The sequence below is a fragment of the Engystomops pustulosus genome, chromosome 8 (genome assembly GCF_040894005.1).
Source record: "Engystomops pustulosus chromosome 8, aEngPut4.maternal, whole genome shotgun sequence".
Lineage (NCBI taxonomy): Eukaryota > Metazoa > Chordata > Amphibia > Anura > Leptodactylidae > Engystomops > Engystomops pustulosus.
In genome coordinates, this window is record NC_092418.1 from 35,322,687 (window position 1) to 35,341,935 (window position 19,249).

At 42.3% G+C, this 19,249-nt stretch overlaps 1 protein-coding gene across 1 annotated transcript in view; it reads right to left on the reverse strand.

The window, feature by feature from the left end:
* Positions 1–3,347, reverse strand: part of XYLT1 (xylosyltransferase 1) — a 211,761-nt gene extending 208,414 nt beyond the window's left edge. Inside the window, exon 1 of the mRNA XM_072120641.1 lies at positions 3,020–3,347. Coding sequence (XP_071976742.1) covers positions 3,020–3,256 — 237 coding nt within the window. The 5' untranslated portion in view covers positions 3,257–3,347. The remainder of the gene's footprint in view (positions 1–3,019) is intronic.
* Between the last annotated feature and the right edge of the window lie 15,902 nt (positions 3,348–19,249).

Genomic DNA, 19,249 nt, shown 5'->3' on the forward strand with positions numbered 1-19,249 from the left:
TACATTGTATCACACAAAAGATTCCATTAATACCTAAAGGAGAACTATCAATTATTGTCTACAACTACAACTCCCAGCATTTCCTGACAACTGGTAATTGCATTTTTGTATTAACTGGAGAAATCATAATGGACACGCAACAAGAGTTAGACACTGTAACCAGATTTTACCTTATTTAGATCCCCAGGAATGGTATGAAATGTCCTTTCTGCAATTCTCTCTTTTAAGTGACATCTCATCTGTTTACTTATAAAAAAAAAATCTGCTCTAAATTCATGTGCATGAGCAGAGAAGAGTCATATTTGCCTGAGATGAGTCAAGTTTAGAGACTGCAGGGGAGTATCACTTTAGTCACTCATATCTTGGGTTCTATAGCATCTAGAAACATGATTTTGGTGTCATAGTAAAGATACCAAGCTCATCAACTTTCATTTGAGGCTTTTGGTTCAGTGAAACTACAGAACCAGAGTAGATTAATAAAGTAAAATCTGGTGAAGGACATCCTTTAAATGGAATTTATCCTAAAAACAAGCAAAACTTCTCCAAAAGATCAGGTTTATTGAAGACTAGTCCCTTCATCCAGTCTGGATTTCCTGACATAGATTTTCAGGTCTCCCATACATTATCGTCTTTGAAAAGACCACCCCTAGAAGATCAATTCTTAATGTAGTGTTTGGTGGTCTTCTTAAGGAATTTGTACTGCATCAATATTAGAAGTCCTTGAGTTGCCCGTTTATGGCAGTCAACAGTTAGAAGATTGTGTTCATCAGGGTTTTGAGCATTACCCAGTGTGAACAGCGTCTTAGTAAGACAGTCAGAAATCTTGGCAACACTGAATATATATATATATATATATACCGTATATATATATGTGTATGTGTGGTAAAAAATATAGTTTTGAGCAAAACATTTGCAAACAAAGGCACAAGACTAAAGTCTTCCACACTACCTGTCCATGTGAATACGCCCTTTAAACACTTAACGATCGCCATTTCATCTTAAAAATTGTAGCGGCCACCCAGCTTTTCCATGCTCCTGAGGGTGCATTCAAGCGTTCGGTTTTTCAGATGTAGTTTTTGGAGCCAAAAGCAGGTGTGGATCACAATGGGTCAGAACATATAAAAACTGGACATCAAAAACTGTACCTGGAAAAACTTAACGTGTTGAATGCACCCGGGAAGCCAAGTTATGACTGTTTCATTTTTTCCCCCCAGTCTGCAAAAATCTGTTGATAACTCATCTTTCCCACTTCTCTACTAGTAAGTTTGGTTAACTTTTTGGGGGGAGATTTCTTCTTTCTATTGTTCTTAGAATGTTCTTTTTTTTTCTCCAATTGAAACCAGGACACAATTATAAAACTGGATAAACTGAACATATTATAAAGTGTTCTCAATATTTCCATCGTGTTCTCCAGTCACCACCAAAGTATTGTGTCATTGTTCTTAAAATCTGTCTTCAATTTACGCTCCTCTTGCTTCTCGAGAGCCTAAGTGGGGGTGTAGGTAACAGATTACAGCTGACAGTCTGCGCTCTTAATCCCCTCCTCAGTGGTGACATTAAGTACAGGCTCCCCGCTGTCACCTACTACAGGTACAGGAGCCGGCTGCTAAAAGTCAAACCACTCATAGACACAACCAATGATCACATGTCGGAAACAAATTACACTGGGGGTTGTAGTCCCCCCCCCCCCCCCACATATACTCACTCACCGCCAAAAAATTTGGCTCCTATACTATGACTAATCCCTTCTGCTCAGGTATTAGAGATGAATATTTCATTGCACCCTATAGGACTGGAGGGTTCTGCATAGTAATAACATAATTTATGAGGTTTGTTTAAAAAAAAACATATATAACTTAAAAGTACATTTTCTTTCAGCGTCTACCGACAACTCAGCTCTGCTACATCAGTCAACAGGTACAAGCTCTCCCCCTACAAAAACTGTCAAGGACATCAAATACTAGGAGGACGGAGAAGAGGAGTCTAGACACAGAACATAATAGGGAAAGGATGTCTTTAGATAAATATATAATAAGGAGAATGTAAACAAATAAATACAGGCAGATACATCCCTTTAAGCCTATGTAGGGTCACGTACTGATCGCCCTATGGTTATGGCCAGGATGAAATATATAGTAGTAACATATAGTAGTAACCCCGCTCCGTCACATTTTCTATAGGGTAGACCCCCCCCCCCCCATTTCCCGTCATCTCCCATAGACGTAAAGATGGCAGAGGAAGCCCCGGCCGCTGCATCTCAATCTGTGTCATTCTGTCACTTTCTCATGATCACACGAGGAAGTGGCACCGCCAACACGTCTGATATCTCCCACAGAACAGAGGCCACACATGATCTGAGCACCAAACCCCCCCCCCCCCAAAAATCTCCACACACACACCCGCAGCCTCCATGGCATTCATCCTATGCCTGCTTCAATAGACTATTCAAACTCAGTCAAGTGGCAGTGATGCCAGCTTTGCATATCGTGCCATACAACGTGCGGCCGGGCCACAGACGGAGCAATTTCCCCCAAAATTAAAAAAAAATGCAAAAAGTTTCATCGCCCCTGTAACAAATCCTGTACAATAAGTGGCACAATGATACTGGTACACAATCATTCATTTACCAGTATCACTAGTGCCACTCTGGATGCCAGTCATGTAGATAGACACCCGCTCCACGCCAGGAGGGGTTTAGGACCCCAAATATGAACCAATTTACAAAATTTTTTTCCAATGTCATCTCCACCATCTTACACTATAGTTCTCTCACCAATGAGCCAACGTGCCCACCACACAAATTTGAGTCGCCCTCGTGGCATTGACCACCTAAAGCAAATACCAGGTAAGGATGGTGAACCCCAACAGCTAAGACACAAGACTGGGAAAAGTTTGCGGTCCCTTGGGTGTCCATCCAGACAGCATGAGCCATGCAGGTGCCCAGCATCACCTGGTGCCAGGGCTGATGCCCAGTGTCCTGCACCCCCCTGCACTGGGGGGCTCCCAGGCTAGCACTTACCAGGGCTCCTGTGCTGTGGCGCTGCTCGGGTCCCAGCTCATCCCTGTGGCTGCCCCTGTCCCTCTTCTCCCGGGTGCTGCTGCCTCCTCCTCCTCCTCTCTGCTCGTCTCCAGAATCCAGGCTGCTGAAATTCCACACGATGAGGGTCTGTATGAGGAGCAGGGTGAGAGCGGCGGCCATAGCCGAGCGGGAGCGCCTGGCCAGCCTGCGAGGGCATGATGCCACGGCCAGCACCATCTTCAGCAGCCGTCACCCTGCCGCCTCTGTCCTCCTCACACACACACACACAGCGGCAGTGGCGGGAGACGTCACCACAGAGGAGGGCGCTGCGATGCAATGTGGCGGGCGGAGCCCCCTCCTCTGCTCCGGGAGCTGGGGGATGTACCACAGGGAAGGTGCTCCACATCTCCAAAATATCACCCCCCACCTCATAGGCATGTGCTGGGGGGGGGGGGAGGGAAGCTACTGACATACCTGCACCCTCTGACCAATATACAGCTACACTATATATACAGCTACACTATATACATGTATACAGCAGCACTATATATACAATATACAGCTACACTATATATACATGTATACAGCTACACTATATATACATGTATACAGCAGCACTATATATACAATATACAGCTACACTATATACATGTATACAGCTACACTATATATACATGTATACAGCTACACTATATATACAGCTACACTATATACATGTATACAGCAGCACTATATATACAATATACAGCTGCACTATATATACAATATACAGCTACACTATATATACAGTTACACTATATATACAGCTACACTATATTTATATACACATGTATACAGCAGCACTATACATGCAGCAGCACTATATATACATGTATACAGCTACACTATACATACATGTATACAGCTACACTATATATACATGAATACAGCCACACTATATATATGCATGTTTACAGCCGCACTATATATACATGTATACAGCAGCACTATACATTCATGTATACAGCTACACTATACATACATGTATACAGCAGCACTATACATACATGTATAAAGCTACACTATACATACATGTATACAGCCGCACTATACATACATGTATACAGCAGCATCATACATACATGTATACAGCTGAACTATACATACATGTATTCAGCTGCACTATATATACATGTATACAGCAGCATTATACATACATGTATACAGCTGAACTATACATACATGTATACAGCAGCACTATACATACATGTATACAGCAGTACTATACATACATGTATACAGCAGTACTATACATACATGTATACAGCAGCATTATATATACATGTATATAGCAGCATTAGATATACATGTATACAGCAACACTATATATATATATATATATATATATATACACACACATGTATACAGCAGCATCATACATACATGTATACATCAGTACTATATATACATGTATACAGCTACACTATATATATGCATGTATATAGCAGCATCATACATACAATATACAAAAGCACTATATATACATGTATACAGCTACACTATATATATATATATATATATATGTGTGTGTGTATACAGCAGCACTATACATACATGTATACAGCAGTACTATATATACATGTATACAGCTACACTATATATATGCATGTATACAGCAGCATCATACATACAATATACACTATACATACATGTATACAGCTGCACTATATATACATGTATACAGCAGCATAAAACATACATGTATACAGCTACACTATATATATACATGTATACAGCAGCACTATACATACAATATACAACTATACTATATATACATGTATACAGCTACTATATATATATATATATATATATATATATATATATATATATATATTTATACAGCAGCAGTATACATACAATATACAGCTATACTATATATACATGCATACAGCAGCATTATACAGACAGTTACCAGGTTACGTACAAGATAGGGTCCATAGGTTTGTTCTTAAGTTGAATCTGTATGTAAGTCAAAACTGTATTTTATCATTGTAGTTCTAGACAATTTATTTTTTGCCCCAGAGACAATTGGTTTTTTTGCTGTAATGGGATCAAGGATTAACAATAAAGCTTCATTACAGACACCTTACTGCTGATTATTGCAGTCTGGGACTAAAGTAAGGCACCCAGAGAGCGTCACCAGAGGTCATAAGGGGCAGAGGGGTCCGTAAGTAGGGGACCGCCTGTACATAAAATATACAGCTACACTATAAATACATGTATACAGCAGCACTATACATACAATATGCACCTACACTACTGTATACTTATATATACATCAACACTATACTTACATTTAAAGCAGCACTATACATATAATATACAGAAACAAAATATATACATACATACAGCTACACTATACATACAATGTACAGCAGCACTATATTTACATATATACAGCAACACTATACTTACATATACTGCAGCACTATACATATAATATACATCAAATATACAGCAGCACTATACTTGCATTTATACAATAAAAATATGCAAAAATTTAAGAATTTTGACAAAAGAGGTTACTGTGCAAAATGTTAAACAGTTGAAGCATGTGAAATAATTCCAATTTACATGTTAAAATCGGGTCCATGGAAAAAAAACTTCTTTTGCACCTGCCTTGGACTAGTTGCAGAATTGCGTGAAAAATGGCACAAAAATGGCAAAATGTTGCACGGAACATCTGGAAAACAATGATACATAAGGCACACTGCACTAAGGTGCAGACAAGGCGTGATTGAAACAGAACACAGTTAAAAGTCGCAAAAATTATGCAAATACGGCAAAAGTCGCTAAAATTTGACAATTTGCCTAGCAGAAACTATGATACATGTATACAATATACCTAAACACAAGACAAACATACATAAAATATACATGAACACCATACATACATTATGCATGAACTCTTTACATACATAATTACATATATTTTACCCATATTATATACATGGACACTATTTATACACTATTCATACATACATATACATACAATGCAGGCAGTCCCTGGGTTACGTACAAGATAGGTCCTTTAGGTTTGTACTTAAGTTGAGACTGTATCTAAGTCGGAACAGGTATATTTTATAATTGTAACTCCAGAAAAAACAAATTGTCCCTCTGACAATTGGATTTTTGAACATTTGTGCTGTCATAGGAACAAGGATTATCAATAAAGCTTCATTACAGACACCTTACAGCTGATCGTTGCAGCCTGGGACTAAAGTAAAGCTTCCAGAGAGCGTCACAGAGGTCAGTAACTAGGGGTTGTCTGTAAGTCGGGTGTACTTAAGGCTATATTCACACGAACATAAGGGGGGCGTATATACAGCTGGCGTATATACGGCGTATATATGTTTCCCATACACCGCAATGGGTGCACAGCGCCGTATGGGACCGGTATGGTGCCGCACATGTGTGGCACCGTACCGTTCCGTAGCCCGTACAAAGATAAGACATATCGTACGCTGTGTATTTCTATGGAGAGGGGCGGGGGTAAGCAGTTTTCATCCTCTCCCCGGCGCCAATTTGTGCCCGCTGTGCTATGGTACGACGGGCACACATGTGTGTGAATTTAGCCTTAGTTGGGGACTTCCTGTATATATATATATATATATATATACACATGTATATTCAGTGCCTCGTGAAATTATTCGGCACCCTTTAACTTTTTGCCACATTTCAGGCTCTAAACATATAAAACATAGAGATATAAAATTGTTATTTTTTTGGCGATGAATCAAAAACAAGTGGACCAAAATTTATTGGATTTTTTAAACTTTTGTAAAAATTGATGAACTGAAATGTGGGGCCTGCAATATTATTTACTTTCAGGCCCCTTTACTTTCAGTGGAGCAAACTCACTCCAGAAGTTCGGTGAGGATCTCTGAATGATCCAATTGTTGTCCTAAATGATTAGAAATACTCCTGCTCTGTGATAGTCTCAGGGTTCTGCATCATAAGGACCAAGGAACACACCAGGCAGGTCCCTGATACTTTTATGGAAAAGTTTAAAGCCAGATTTGGATACAAGGAGCAGTGTACAAGTGATCATATTAAAATGGAAGGCGTATCAGGCCCTACAAATCTACCGAGACCCAGCTGTCCCTCTAAACTTTCATCTCAAACAAGCAGAAGACTGATCAGAGATGCAGCCAAGAGGCCCCTGATCACTCTGGATGATCTGCAGAGATCTACAGCTGAGGTGGGAGAGTCTGTCCATAGGACGACAAGCAGTCGTACACTGCACAAATCTGGACTTTATGGAATAGAGGCAAGAAAAAAGCCATTTCTCATAGATATCCATAAAAAGTCTTCTTTAAAGTTCTCCACAAGCCGCCTGGGAGACACCAAACATGTGGAAGAAGATGCCCTTGCGGTTCTACCATCACCATAGACAGGGGGAATCCTTTACACCTAGAGGAGAGGAGGTTCTACCATCAACATAGACAGGGGGCATCCTCTACACCTAGAGGAGAGGTGGTTCTACCATCACCATAGACAGGGGACATCCTCTACACCTAGAGGAGAGGAGGTTCTACCATCACCATAGACAGGAGGCATCCTCTACACCTAGACGATAGGAGGTTCTACCATCTTCATAGACAGGGGGCATCCTCTACACATAGACGAGAGGAGGTTCTACCATCAACATAGACAGGGGGCATCCTCTACTCCTAGAGGAGAGGCGGTTTTACCATCAGTATAGACAGGGGGTATCTCTTACAGCTAGAGGAGAGGTGGTTCTACCATCACCATTGACAGGGGGCATCCTCTACACCTAGAGGGGAGGCAGTTCTACCATCACCATAGATAGGGTACATCTTCTACACCTAGAGGATAGGCGGTTCTACCATCACCATAGACAGGGGCATCCTCTACACCTAGAGGAGAGGGGGATCTACCATCACCATAGACAGGGGGCATCCTCTACACCTAGAGGAGAGGCGGTTCTACCATCACCATAGACAGGGGCATCCTCTACATCTAGAGGAGAGGCAGTTCTACCATCACCATAGACAGGGGGCATCCTCTACACCTAGAGGAGAGGAGGTTCTACCATCACCATAGACAGGGAGCATCCTCTACACCTAGAGGAGAGGAGGTTCTACCATCACCATAGACAGGGGGCATCCTCTACACCTATAGGAGAGGCGGTTTTACCATCAGTATAGACAGGGGGCATCCTCTACACCTAGAGGAGAGGTGGTTCTACCATCTTCATAGACAGGGCACATCCTCTACACCTAGAGGAGAGGAGGTTCTACCATCACCATAGACAAGAGGCATCCTCTACACCTAGACGAGAGGAGGTTCTACCATCTTCATAGACAGGGGGCATCCTCTACACATAGATGAGAGGAGGTTCTACCATCAACATAGACAGGGGGCATCCTCTACTCCTAGAGGAGAGGAGGTTCTACCATCACCATAGACAGGGAGCATCCTCTACACCTAGAGGAGAGGCGGTTTTACCATCAGTATAGACAGGGGGCATCTCTTACAGCTAGAGGAGAGGTGGTTCTACCATCACCATTGACAGGGGCATCCTCTACATCTAGAGGAGAGGCAGTTCTACCATCACCATAGACAGGGGGCATCCTCTACACCTAGAGGAGAGGAGGTTCTACCATCACCATAGACAGGGAGCATCCTCTACACCTAGAGGAGAGGAGGTTCTACCATCACCATAGACAGGGGGCATCCTCTACACCTATAGGAGAGGCGGTTTTACCATCAGTATAGACAGGGGGCATCCTCTACACCTAGAGGAGAGGTGGTTCTACCATCTTCATAGACAGGGGGCATCCTCTACACATAAACAAGAGGAGGTTCTACCATCAACATAGACAGGGGGCATCCTCTACTCCTAGAGGAGAGGCGGTTTTACCATCAGTATAGACAGGGGGCATCCTCTACACCTAGAGGAGAGGTGGCTCTACCATCACCATAGACAGGGGCATCTCTTACAGCTAGAGGACAGGCGGTTCTACCATCACCATAGACAGGGTACATCTTCTACACCTAGAGGAGAGGCGGTTTTACCATCAGTATAGACAGGGGGCATCTCTTACAGCTAGAGGAGAGGCGGTTCTACCATCACCATAGACAGGGTACATCCTCTACACCTAGAGGAGAGGTGGTTCTACCATCTTCATAGACAGGGCACATCCTCTACACCTAGAGGAGAGGAGGTTCTACCATCACCATAGACAGGAGGCATCCTCTACACCTAGACGAGAGGAGGTTCTACCATCTTCATAGACAGGGGGCATCCTCTACACATAGATGAGAGGAGGTTCTACCATCAACATAGACAGGGGGCATCCTCTACTCCTAGAGGAGAGGCGGTTTTACCATCAGTATAGACAGGGGGCATTCTCTACACCTAGAGGAGAGGTGGCTCTACCATCACCATAGACAGGGGGCATCCTCTACACCTAGAGGAGAGGAGGTTCTACCATCACCATAGACAGGGGGCATCCTCTACACCTAGAGGAGAGGAGGTTCTACCATCACCATAGACAGGGGGCATCTCTTACAGCTAGAGGAGAGGCGGTTCTACCATCACCATAGACAGGGTACATCTTCTACACCTAGAGGAGAGGCGGTTTTACCATCAGTATAGACAGGGGGCATCTCTTACAGCTAGAGGAGAGGCGGTTCTACCATCACCATAGACAGGGGGCATCCTCTACACCTAGAGGAGAGGCGGATCTACCATCACCATAGACAGGGGGCATCCTCTACACCTAGAGGAGAGGTGGTTCTACCATCACCATAGACAGGGTACATCTTCTACACCTAGAGGAGAGGCGGATCTACCATCACCATAGACAGGGGGCATCCTCTACACCTAGAGGAGAGATGGTTCTACCATCACCATAGACAGGGGGCATCCTCTACACCTAGAGGAGAGATGGTTCTACCATCACCATAGACAGGGAGCATCCTCTACACCTACAGGAGAGATGGTTCTATCATCTTCTTTATTCTTTACTGTACGAGCAGTGAGACTATGGAACTCTCTCCCGCAGGAGGTTGTTATGGCGGTCTCTATGTACATGTTCAAAAAAAGCCTGGGTGCCTTTCTGGAGAGCAAAAATATCATAGGTTATGGTGGAAAAAACTGTTGTTAAAGGTTGGACTTGATGGATTTGCGTCTTTTCCAACCTTATATACAATGCTACTATGATCATTTGTATATTGATGGGGTTTTCTGTGTTGTGTGTTGTCATCTACTATTTATTCTCTGCTTGGATGTCGTGGCTCAACTGCAAGAATGGGGGATTAGAAATACTTATTCTTCAAACAGAGCCCAAAGATAGACATTTATGACATATTGGGGCACATTTACTAAGGGCCGTGCGCCAGTTTTAAGTTGGACTTTGCATCTTCTTTTCAGTGGAAACAGCTTGCATAGGTACTAAAGAAGAAGTTCCTGTGCCACATATGTCTCACATGCGACCCTTTTGTGTTGCAGCTGCACTAATCTTCACGCGACACAATTTCTGCACTGAAATGGGCGTTCCGGTGCTCAGTTGAACCATGTGCCACATTTATCATGCAAAGTCCGACAGAAGTGTGTCGCACGGTCCATGTTAAAGGGGCACCAAAAAAAAAGTGTTGCACTCTGTCAGAGTGGTGAAGGGAGAGCCAGATTCATGAAGAAATCATGAATCTTGCGCCCACTGCACTCTAAACTGCACATGACCGAATCAAAGAACTTATCAGACCAGTAGTGATGATATCATAAACATTGATGTCTGGGCCATTCCCTGGCTTACAGCTGGGGAGTCCTGTTATTTCTGGGGCATCTACAGCCAATAGCTGTATTCACACTGAAATACTCACTGGCATCAGACTAGTGGGATAATGTTAATAGATGGCGTTTACAAGGTGCTATCTCCAAATATGGAAGTTTCCTGTTTTTCGTGCCATCCGAATACACAGGCTATTATAGTCTTTGGCGAAAGGGTGGAAGTTACCAGACATAAGTTGCCATTCTCTGGACAAAATCTCAGAGGCATCTGACTTAGTAGATTTATGGTGGCAGATACCATAGTGGCAGATAGATGGTGATGCCATCTGCAGGCAAAAACTTTCTGAATAAGAAGTCCTCACTTATATCAGGACGGAGCATACCAGTTAGAAGGAGAAAACTTGGAACATAGGGAGGGATTTTAGTTGCAATTAATGGCACAAAGCCGAGAATTGTGACTATTCCGCCCTCTTTTCCATACTTGAGCAGGAAGTGGGCGGTGGGAGATCACGCAGTGGGACACAGCGGGTTGAGAATCCACGCGTTTGAGCTGCACCAGCGTATGATACATCCCTCCATAATGTGTCTGGTGGCCTTAGGGTGGAAGATGCCAGTTACAAGGTGCCATCTCTAGTAATAACTTTTGTAAACCATATAGCACTTGTTTGTGTTCAGTCCTGGTGGCCTTAAGGTAGAGGAAACCACTAGAGGTTGCCATAAACCACTAGAGGTTGCCATTGTCTTAAACCAAAACTTAGATTTTCTTCATATCTACAAATGAATTTGGAAATATGCAATGCAAGGATTAAAGTGGGTTCAGCACATGAGGTCTTTGCTCATTTCATATTTTGGAAATTGCCACACAATGGCCCAGGGGTAAGTACTGCCAGTGTATAGCATATAACACTGTATCACTGTAGATAATATCCCCTGCACGACTCATAGCTGGAATGTAATGGTCCTTTCCATTTGATTGCATTTGACACTTGTGTTGTAGAATGGATTTTTGCAGCGTGCCATCATCAATTTTATTTTAGTGAAAGGTGAAAAGACCATATTCTTCAAACCTGTCCGCCTCTGACTGCTGGCTCCGCGCAAGCAAGTGAAAAGCTCGCGGTGCAAGCTGTGAATTATTACAACTGCTGCTAAAAAGTTCAGAGGGAATTTTATCCACACCCATAACCCCCTTCTCTAATTGAATCCCTTTATGAGATATGTGTCAATAGAGAAGAACTCTGCCATGTGCAATTTATTACTGTGCAACCGTCTACCAAAAAGAAATGCTTTACTCTTCACTTGAATGTTACCCAATATTGTTCTTATCTGCACCCAGAAATTTCAGATGAGGATAATCGATCCCTAGGCCAAGGTAATCAATCAATTTCCAAATTATTAGTGTGCACTGTTGCTTTGAAGAATTGGGGTACTGGGTCTGAATCTGACCATTGGCAAACAGTTTGCCAGTTTCTATGTTCTTGTTTGCAGGGATACTCCAGTTTCCTCCCAGATGGGCTTCTCCCCTCCTCCCTACAAAAATGCTACATGTTTCTACTTGTGGTGGAATGGCTTTATTTGTGACTATGCCACAGCGGGAGGAGCCTTTGATGTCATCCAATCAGTAGTAGCCCTTTGTAGCAGTAGCAATTCCCTGGTAGATGACTACCTGACTATCAACACCACCACCAGCCTGATTTTTACAAAACGTATGCCACCTTTTATGCCCTTCTTTCATTTAGAGCATCTGCAACCATCTTTGCTCAGTGCCCTATTCAAAGAACCAATGCCGTTGCACACCCAGAAAAGAACCATTGCCATTGCCCACCCAAAAAAGAACCAATGCCGTTGCACACCCAAAAAAGAACCAATGTCCTTGCATCTCCAAAGACCTTGCAAAGACTTTCTGTCCTCAACAGCACCTACCCCTTCTTGCAGGTTCAAGATCCATCAAGAAGGACTATACATTGGATGAGATATGTTTATTTTACGACCTTCATAATGTGATTTGCGTGTTCCTGTGACTAAAGTCTGCCATAGACATATTAGAGCTATGTTATCCCTGCATACATACACACTATCATCAGCCGAACATTGCATAGAGAAGAGTGGGAAACAAAAGCTCAGTCCAGGATCCTCTGGCCAAGAACCAAAGATCAGGCACTTCAAATACAAATGCCCAATACTCTCTGATTTAAGACATAAGGAGAAGAGTCAAGGTAGGTTTGACGTACACATCTAGTATGTATGTTCTCTCCGTGTTTGTGTGGGGTTCCTCCAGGTCTCCGGTTTCCTCCCACACTCCACATAATGGTAGGTTTATTAGAATGTGAGCCCCATGGGGACAGGGACCGATTTGGCAAGCTCTGTGCAGGGCTGTAGGCGCTATATAAAATAAAGACAGGAAAGGAATCTTATGTCTATATGTTTTTTAAGCAATCCATTAACTCCCTATCTGTAGGAGAGGGGTGAACCAGCCATAAGACAAGTCAAGCCACCTGCTTTAGGCAGCACCACATGTATTAAGGTGGGAGGCAGCATCAGTTGTGCAGTACTCTGCCACAAAGCAGGACATGACTTTTGAAAATAGTGTCTATTCAAGCAGCTCGTGTGCCCAATTTCCTGCATGTGTCGCTTCCCCGCTCAGGTCCGCCGGAGTTCACCTTCTCCTTCCCGGTGCTTGCAAGTACATTGTCTTGCCACACAATTTGACTAGTTAAATCCTGTGCATAGTCAGAATCCGTCAGATCGGACGTTGGCCCGGTTTCCGATATGTGTCGTGTGAAAGCCAGCGCGATTGCGACACAATCCGATCGCGTGCGCAAAAAACCCTACTAAATGCGGCGCACATAAGAAATAAGACCGCGGACCCTTAGTAAATGAGTCCCAGTGTGTATACTTGACCAGTGCTCCATTCACATCCGTAGGACTACTACAACAATCCAAAAGTCCCATTAAAGTGATTAGTGCCCTATAACAGTATATACAGCAGTGCTCCAATAGCCACCCCCATTCTTATGATGGGTGTCCAGAAGTTGGATCGCTAATGATCAGACAGACATTGCCTATTCAGGTAAAGGTTTGAGATTAATTACTTGTATTTTCCAAGATAAGAGGAACCAAGGGTAAGTGGCAACCACTTATTATCATGCTTTATCTAACACTGGTGCTGCCAGTCCTCACGGGTATAAAGTTTGTATAAATCAAAGTCATTGATGTAATTTTATATATGTTTAAAATTAACTGAAAAAAAAATACCCTCATGGACCCCTTCAGTGCTGAATGGTTAATGCCTTTGAAGAGGTATAAGACAAGAGGTACTTGATTTCCCCGTCCACATACTATATAAACCTCGCTGTATATATCTGTTTCCAGCTCTTAATACAAATGAGCTCCTCTCCAGAATTTCCAGACTTCAGACTTTTCCTCTAGGTATACGCTATGTATGACAAATGAATAAACAAAGAAGCAGCAGCACCCGCCGGGCGCCAAGATATACGCAAACACTGAATATGTGAATAATTTTAAATGGCATTACTGCTATATTTACCATACTGCAAATGTGACCCCGCCTGCTACTACAAGACGTCTTCATTCGCATGTGTCCCTAGGCTAACATTACACCTGTACTACAGGAGAAGCACCTCTCCCTGGAGCGTGCACTCCGGGAAGGAGCAGCTAAATTCTGCTCAGAATAAGAACAACTTAGGAGATATTCTATTATATATGGCTAAATGCGAGGGGTGGTGTAAAAAACACAAACGCATCAAAAATGAATATACATTAGTGAAAGGAAAGCTGATGCGTATGAACTATAGTTGTACATTTTTTGAGCAAAAAAGGATTATTTAAAAACAATTAAAAACACAGATCTGGGTGACAGAGGACCCAATGTGTATGGACAGGCAGAATATCAATTCATAATAAAAAAGTGACATCATTAATCAAATAAATACAACAGTGTGGCTGAAAAAGTGTATATTAATTAATAAAGCTATGATAATGCAGCGGTACAATACAATAAGATTAAATAGAAACCCAGCACATCGGTAGTGACCCTGCTGGGTGAGTAGCCACATTGAAACAGGTAAAAACCCTAATGCATAGAGGAATGTGACCAGAAGCCATCCAACACAGAAGTAACGCCCCACCCGTATCGCCTAGCATGTAGGCTTCATCAGGGGTACAGGGGTGGCTACTCCCAGGCGGCCCCCTACTTAAGAACACCTGACTTATAGATGACCCCTAGTTACAAACGGACCTCTGGTAATTGGTAATTTACTGTACTTAAGCCTTAGGCTATAATAAGCAGCTATAACAGTTATCACACGTGTCTGTAATGTTACTCCTGGTTCTTATGACAATCCAACATTTTTAAAATCCATTTGTCACAGAGACCAAAAAAAAATTGGTCTTGAGTTACAATTATAAAATACCCAGTTCCCACTTACATACAAATGAAACTTAAAGGGGTTGTACGGCTGCAGACGTTGTCCTCCACTTTCTAGATAACCTACAAACACTGACTACACTAATTCAATGTAATTAATGATTCTTGGGGGTTTTACAGATAATTAGATTGCAAGTTTGAAGGTCAGCAGTGTTTACTACGCACACTTCTCCAGGGAAACGACAGGTACACATTCTGCAGCGCTCGCCGCGCATGCGTGGTCCGCACTCAGCGATCCGTGGCCACTTGCAAGCGCCAGCCTCCGGTGTGCGCGCACATGTGCCACACACAATGTAATGCTCGAAAATGGCTGCATTACATATATAGTGCTGTATTGAGCCAGGGGAGCTTGTACAATGGCTGCTCTGCTGTGCATTCTGTGCACGAGCACACTCTGCTCCGTGGGAGTGGAGTATCATGGGATTTGACGCCCCGATGCGGAGTGCTGCGGCCATCTTGGTTCATCGATCCTGACCTTCAAGAATAAAAAGGTAAACCTTTGTAAAAATAATGATTTCCACATGATTTAAATGGAAAACATTGTATTGGTATGAGTAGGGGTGTACTTATCACACCCAGGACTTTTTTTTTTTGGACCTTATAACCCCTTTAAGAACAAACCTATAGAACCTATCTTGTACGTAACCCGTTCACAACAGAACACGGCAAACCCACACCCTTAATGTATAGATGGAATTTACATCCCAATGTAAAATGTGCTAATACGAAACATTAACCTCTTTCTACAGATCGCTACTGCGCTCTTCATCATGCCCTAATCAAAAGCGAAAAACAGAAGGTTGTGCTTAATCCTGAATGAAGGCTGAAAGAAGAGGTCAAACTTTAGGCTCTATACTTTACCCTAATTTTTTTTTTTACAAGGGAATTTCATGAGAGAAATACCTGGATGGACACCAAAGGGTTTTATTGTGGTGGCACCTCACGTTGCAGTGTTAGTCCTCTTGTATCACAAACTAGTTCTTTTTCTGGATTAGTTGATGCCAAATATGTTGGTTGCACCACAAGAAAACTTAAACCTAGACCTGGCTTTGAAGTGCCCTGCTGTCAACTGTTCCGGCCTCCTGATTAATCCTGGTGGCGGGCTTCATCATACACTGTTAAAGATAAATGTGCCGCAAAGAATCAAAAAGCATTCGGCTGCCCCAGTAAATATAGTATGGGTGCAGGGGCGCAACTACTGGGGTAGCAGCCATAGCAGCTGCTATGGGGCCCACAGTGTCAGGAGGCCCTAATATCTGGGGTATTGGATGTAAATATGTTGTATGTGTGTATTTCAGCTGTGTATATGATATGTGTATATATATATATATATATATATATATATATAGGTATATATGGCGTGCATATATTGTATGTATATTTTTAAAGGGGTAGGTGGGGCCCTATTCAGAAGTTCGCTATGGGGCCCTGCCTCTCCTAGTTACGCCACTGTTTTGGCCTAGATTTTCTAGGTCCTTCAAAACATAATGACAAAAAATGGCAGCACAACAACATGTTAAAAAATTTGTTACTTTATTTCCGAAAGTGTGACGTTTCGGGTTCTTAGATAGATAATGTGAAATGATTATTCAGAGGGCAAGTGGAAAAAAACCAAGATTGTTAACTAAATAGGTGAATAGATGGCTGGACGTCGGATATATATCTAGGATACAGATATACACTTCTATGATAGCTTGTATTTGTATTGCGGGGAGCTCAGGGTCCAGCACACCTATACCATGTGTGTCCATTATTTCTTCCTGCAATTAGGATTCCTGAATGTGTAATGGCATGGCAGAGAATCAAGAAATTACTCATTTCTCATGGCTGGAATAACATTTGCACACAAGCAGGGCTCTGTTCACAGACAGAAGAAGAAGTGTTCATGGAGCCTGAGATTCCCAGAGATGTAACATTACAGCGCCACCTACTGGTCACATCTGTGCACTCACAGTGCCCTTGTATGTCTCACTGTCTCCTCCATCCATATTGCTTGCACATTGTACAGTAATTCTGTTATATGATGCGGATTTGTAGAAATGACTAGACTGAAGCAAAAATGGCTTTATTCTGCACAAAGTGAATCCATTCTTCCCATTTTCACTTCTCTAAACAGAAAACACTGTGCATTATTACATCCTGAAATGTGGACTGGGCTTCTAAAGGTTGGAGTTCCCCTTGTGAAATGCAAAGCAGGTCCAACACAAAAATCATTTACAGACATGTGTCTGTGCTGTGCCTGTTTATACAGAATAGGTGAAATAGTACTGTGCTGTGCCTGTATATACAGAATAGGAGTAGTAGTACTGTGCTGTGCCTGTATATACAGAATAGGAGAAATAGTACTGTGCTGTGCCTGTATATACAGAATAGGAGAAATAGTACTGTGCTGTGCCTGTATATACAGAATAGGAGTAGTAGTACTGCGCTGTGCCTGTATATACAGAATAGGAGAAATAGTACTGTGCTGTGCCTGTATATACAGAATAGGAGTAGTAGTACTGTGCTGTGTCTGTATATACAGAATAGGAGAAATAGTACTGTGCTGTGCCTGTATATACAGAATAGGAGTAGTAGTACTGTGCTGTGCCTGTATATACAGAATAGGAGAAATAGTACTGCGCTGTGCCTGTATATACAGAATAGGAGTAGTAGTACTGTGCTGTGCCTGTATATACAGAATAGGAGAAATAGTACTGCGCTGTGCCTGTATATACAGAATAGGAGTAGTAGTACTGTGCTGTGCCTGTTTATACAGAATAGGAGAAATAGTACTGTGCTGTGCCTGTATATACAGAATAGGAGTAGTAGTACTGTGCTGTGCCTGTTTATACAGAATAGGAGAAATAGTACTGTGCTGTGCCTGTATATACAGAATAGGAGTAGTAGTACTGTGCTGTGCCTGTATATACAGAATAGGAGAAATAGTACTGTGCTGTGCCTGTATATACAGAATAGGAGTAGTAGTACTGTTCAATGCCTGTATATAAAGAATAGGAGAAATAGTACTGTGCAAGGTCTGTATATACAGAATAGGAGAATAGTACAGTGCACTGCCTGTATATACACAATAGGAGAAATAGTACTGTGCAAGGTCTGTATATACAGAATAGGAGAATAGTACAGTGCACTGCCTGTATATACACAATAGGAGAAATAGTACTGTGCAATGCCTGTATATACAGAATAGGAGAAATAGTACTGTGCAATGTTTACATATACACAATAGGAGAAGTAGTACTGTTCAATGCCTGTATATAAAGAATAGGAGAAATAGTACTGTGCAAGGTCTGTATATACAGAATAGGAGAATAGTACATTGCACTGCCTGTATATACACAATAGGAGAAATAGTACTGAGCAATGCCTGTATATAAAGAATAGGAGAATAGTACTGTACAATGCCTACATATACACAATAGGACAAGTAGTACTGTGCTGTGTATATATACACAAAATAGGAGTAGTTGTACTGTACAATTCTTTTATAAGCAGAATAGGAGTAGTAGTACTGTACTAACCCTATATGCACAGAATAGGAGGAGCAGTAATGTGCTATGCCTATGTATACAGAACAGGAGAAGTAATACATGTTGTATGGTGTAACAGACTTACCTACTACACACAGAGCACAGCCTCCAGCCATGAGATGTCAGTGCCCTACGGCAAGCATTACTGTTGTCACCGCTCAGCGGCTGTGAGTAGATGTGTCACTAAATTTTTAACAGTCGGCTAATTGATTTAAAACATCTCTGAAAGTAATCCTCTACTAATACCGCTGCACATAAGGATCTGGTACTGGTCGGATCACCTGCACATAGTGGTGAGGGAATCTTACTACAACTAGGATCTAGTCATAAGCCACATTCCATGTGTTCTACTTAAAGGGGTTTTCCCACGAATAAAAGTTAGGACCTATCCATAGGATAGGCCATTTCCATGTCAGCTCCATAGAGATTAATGGAACAGAACAGTCATGCGCGGCGGT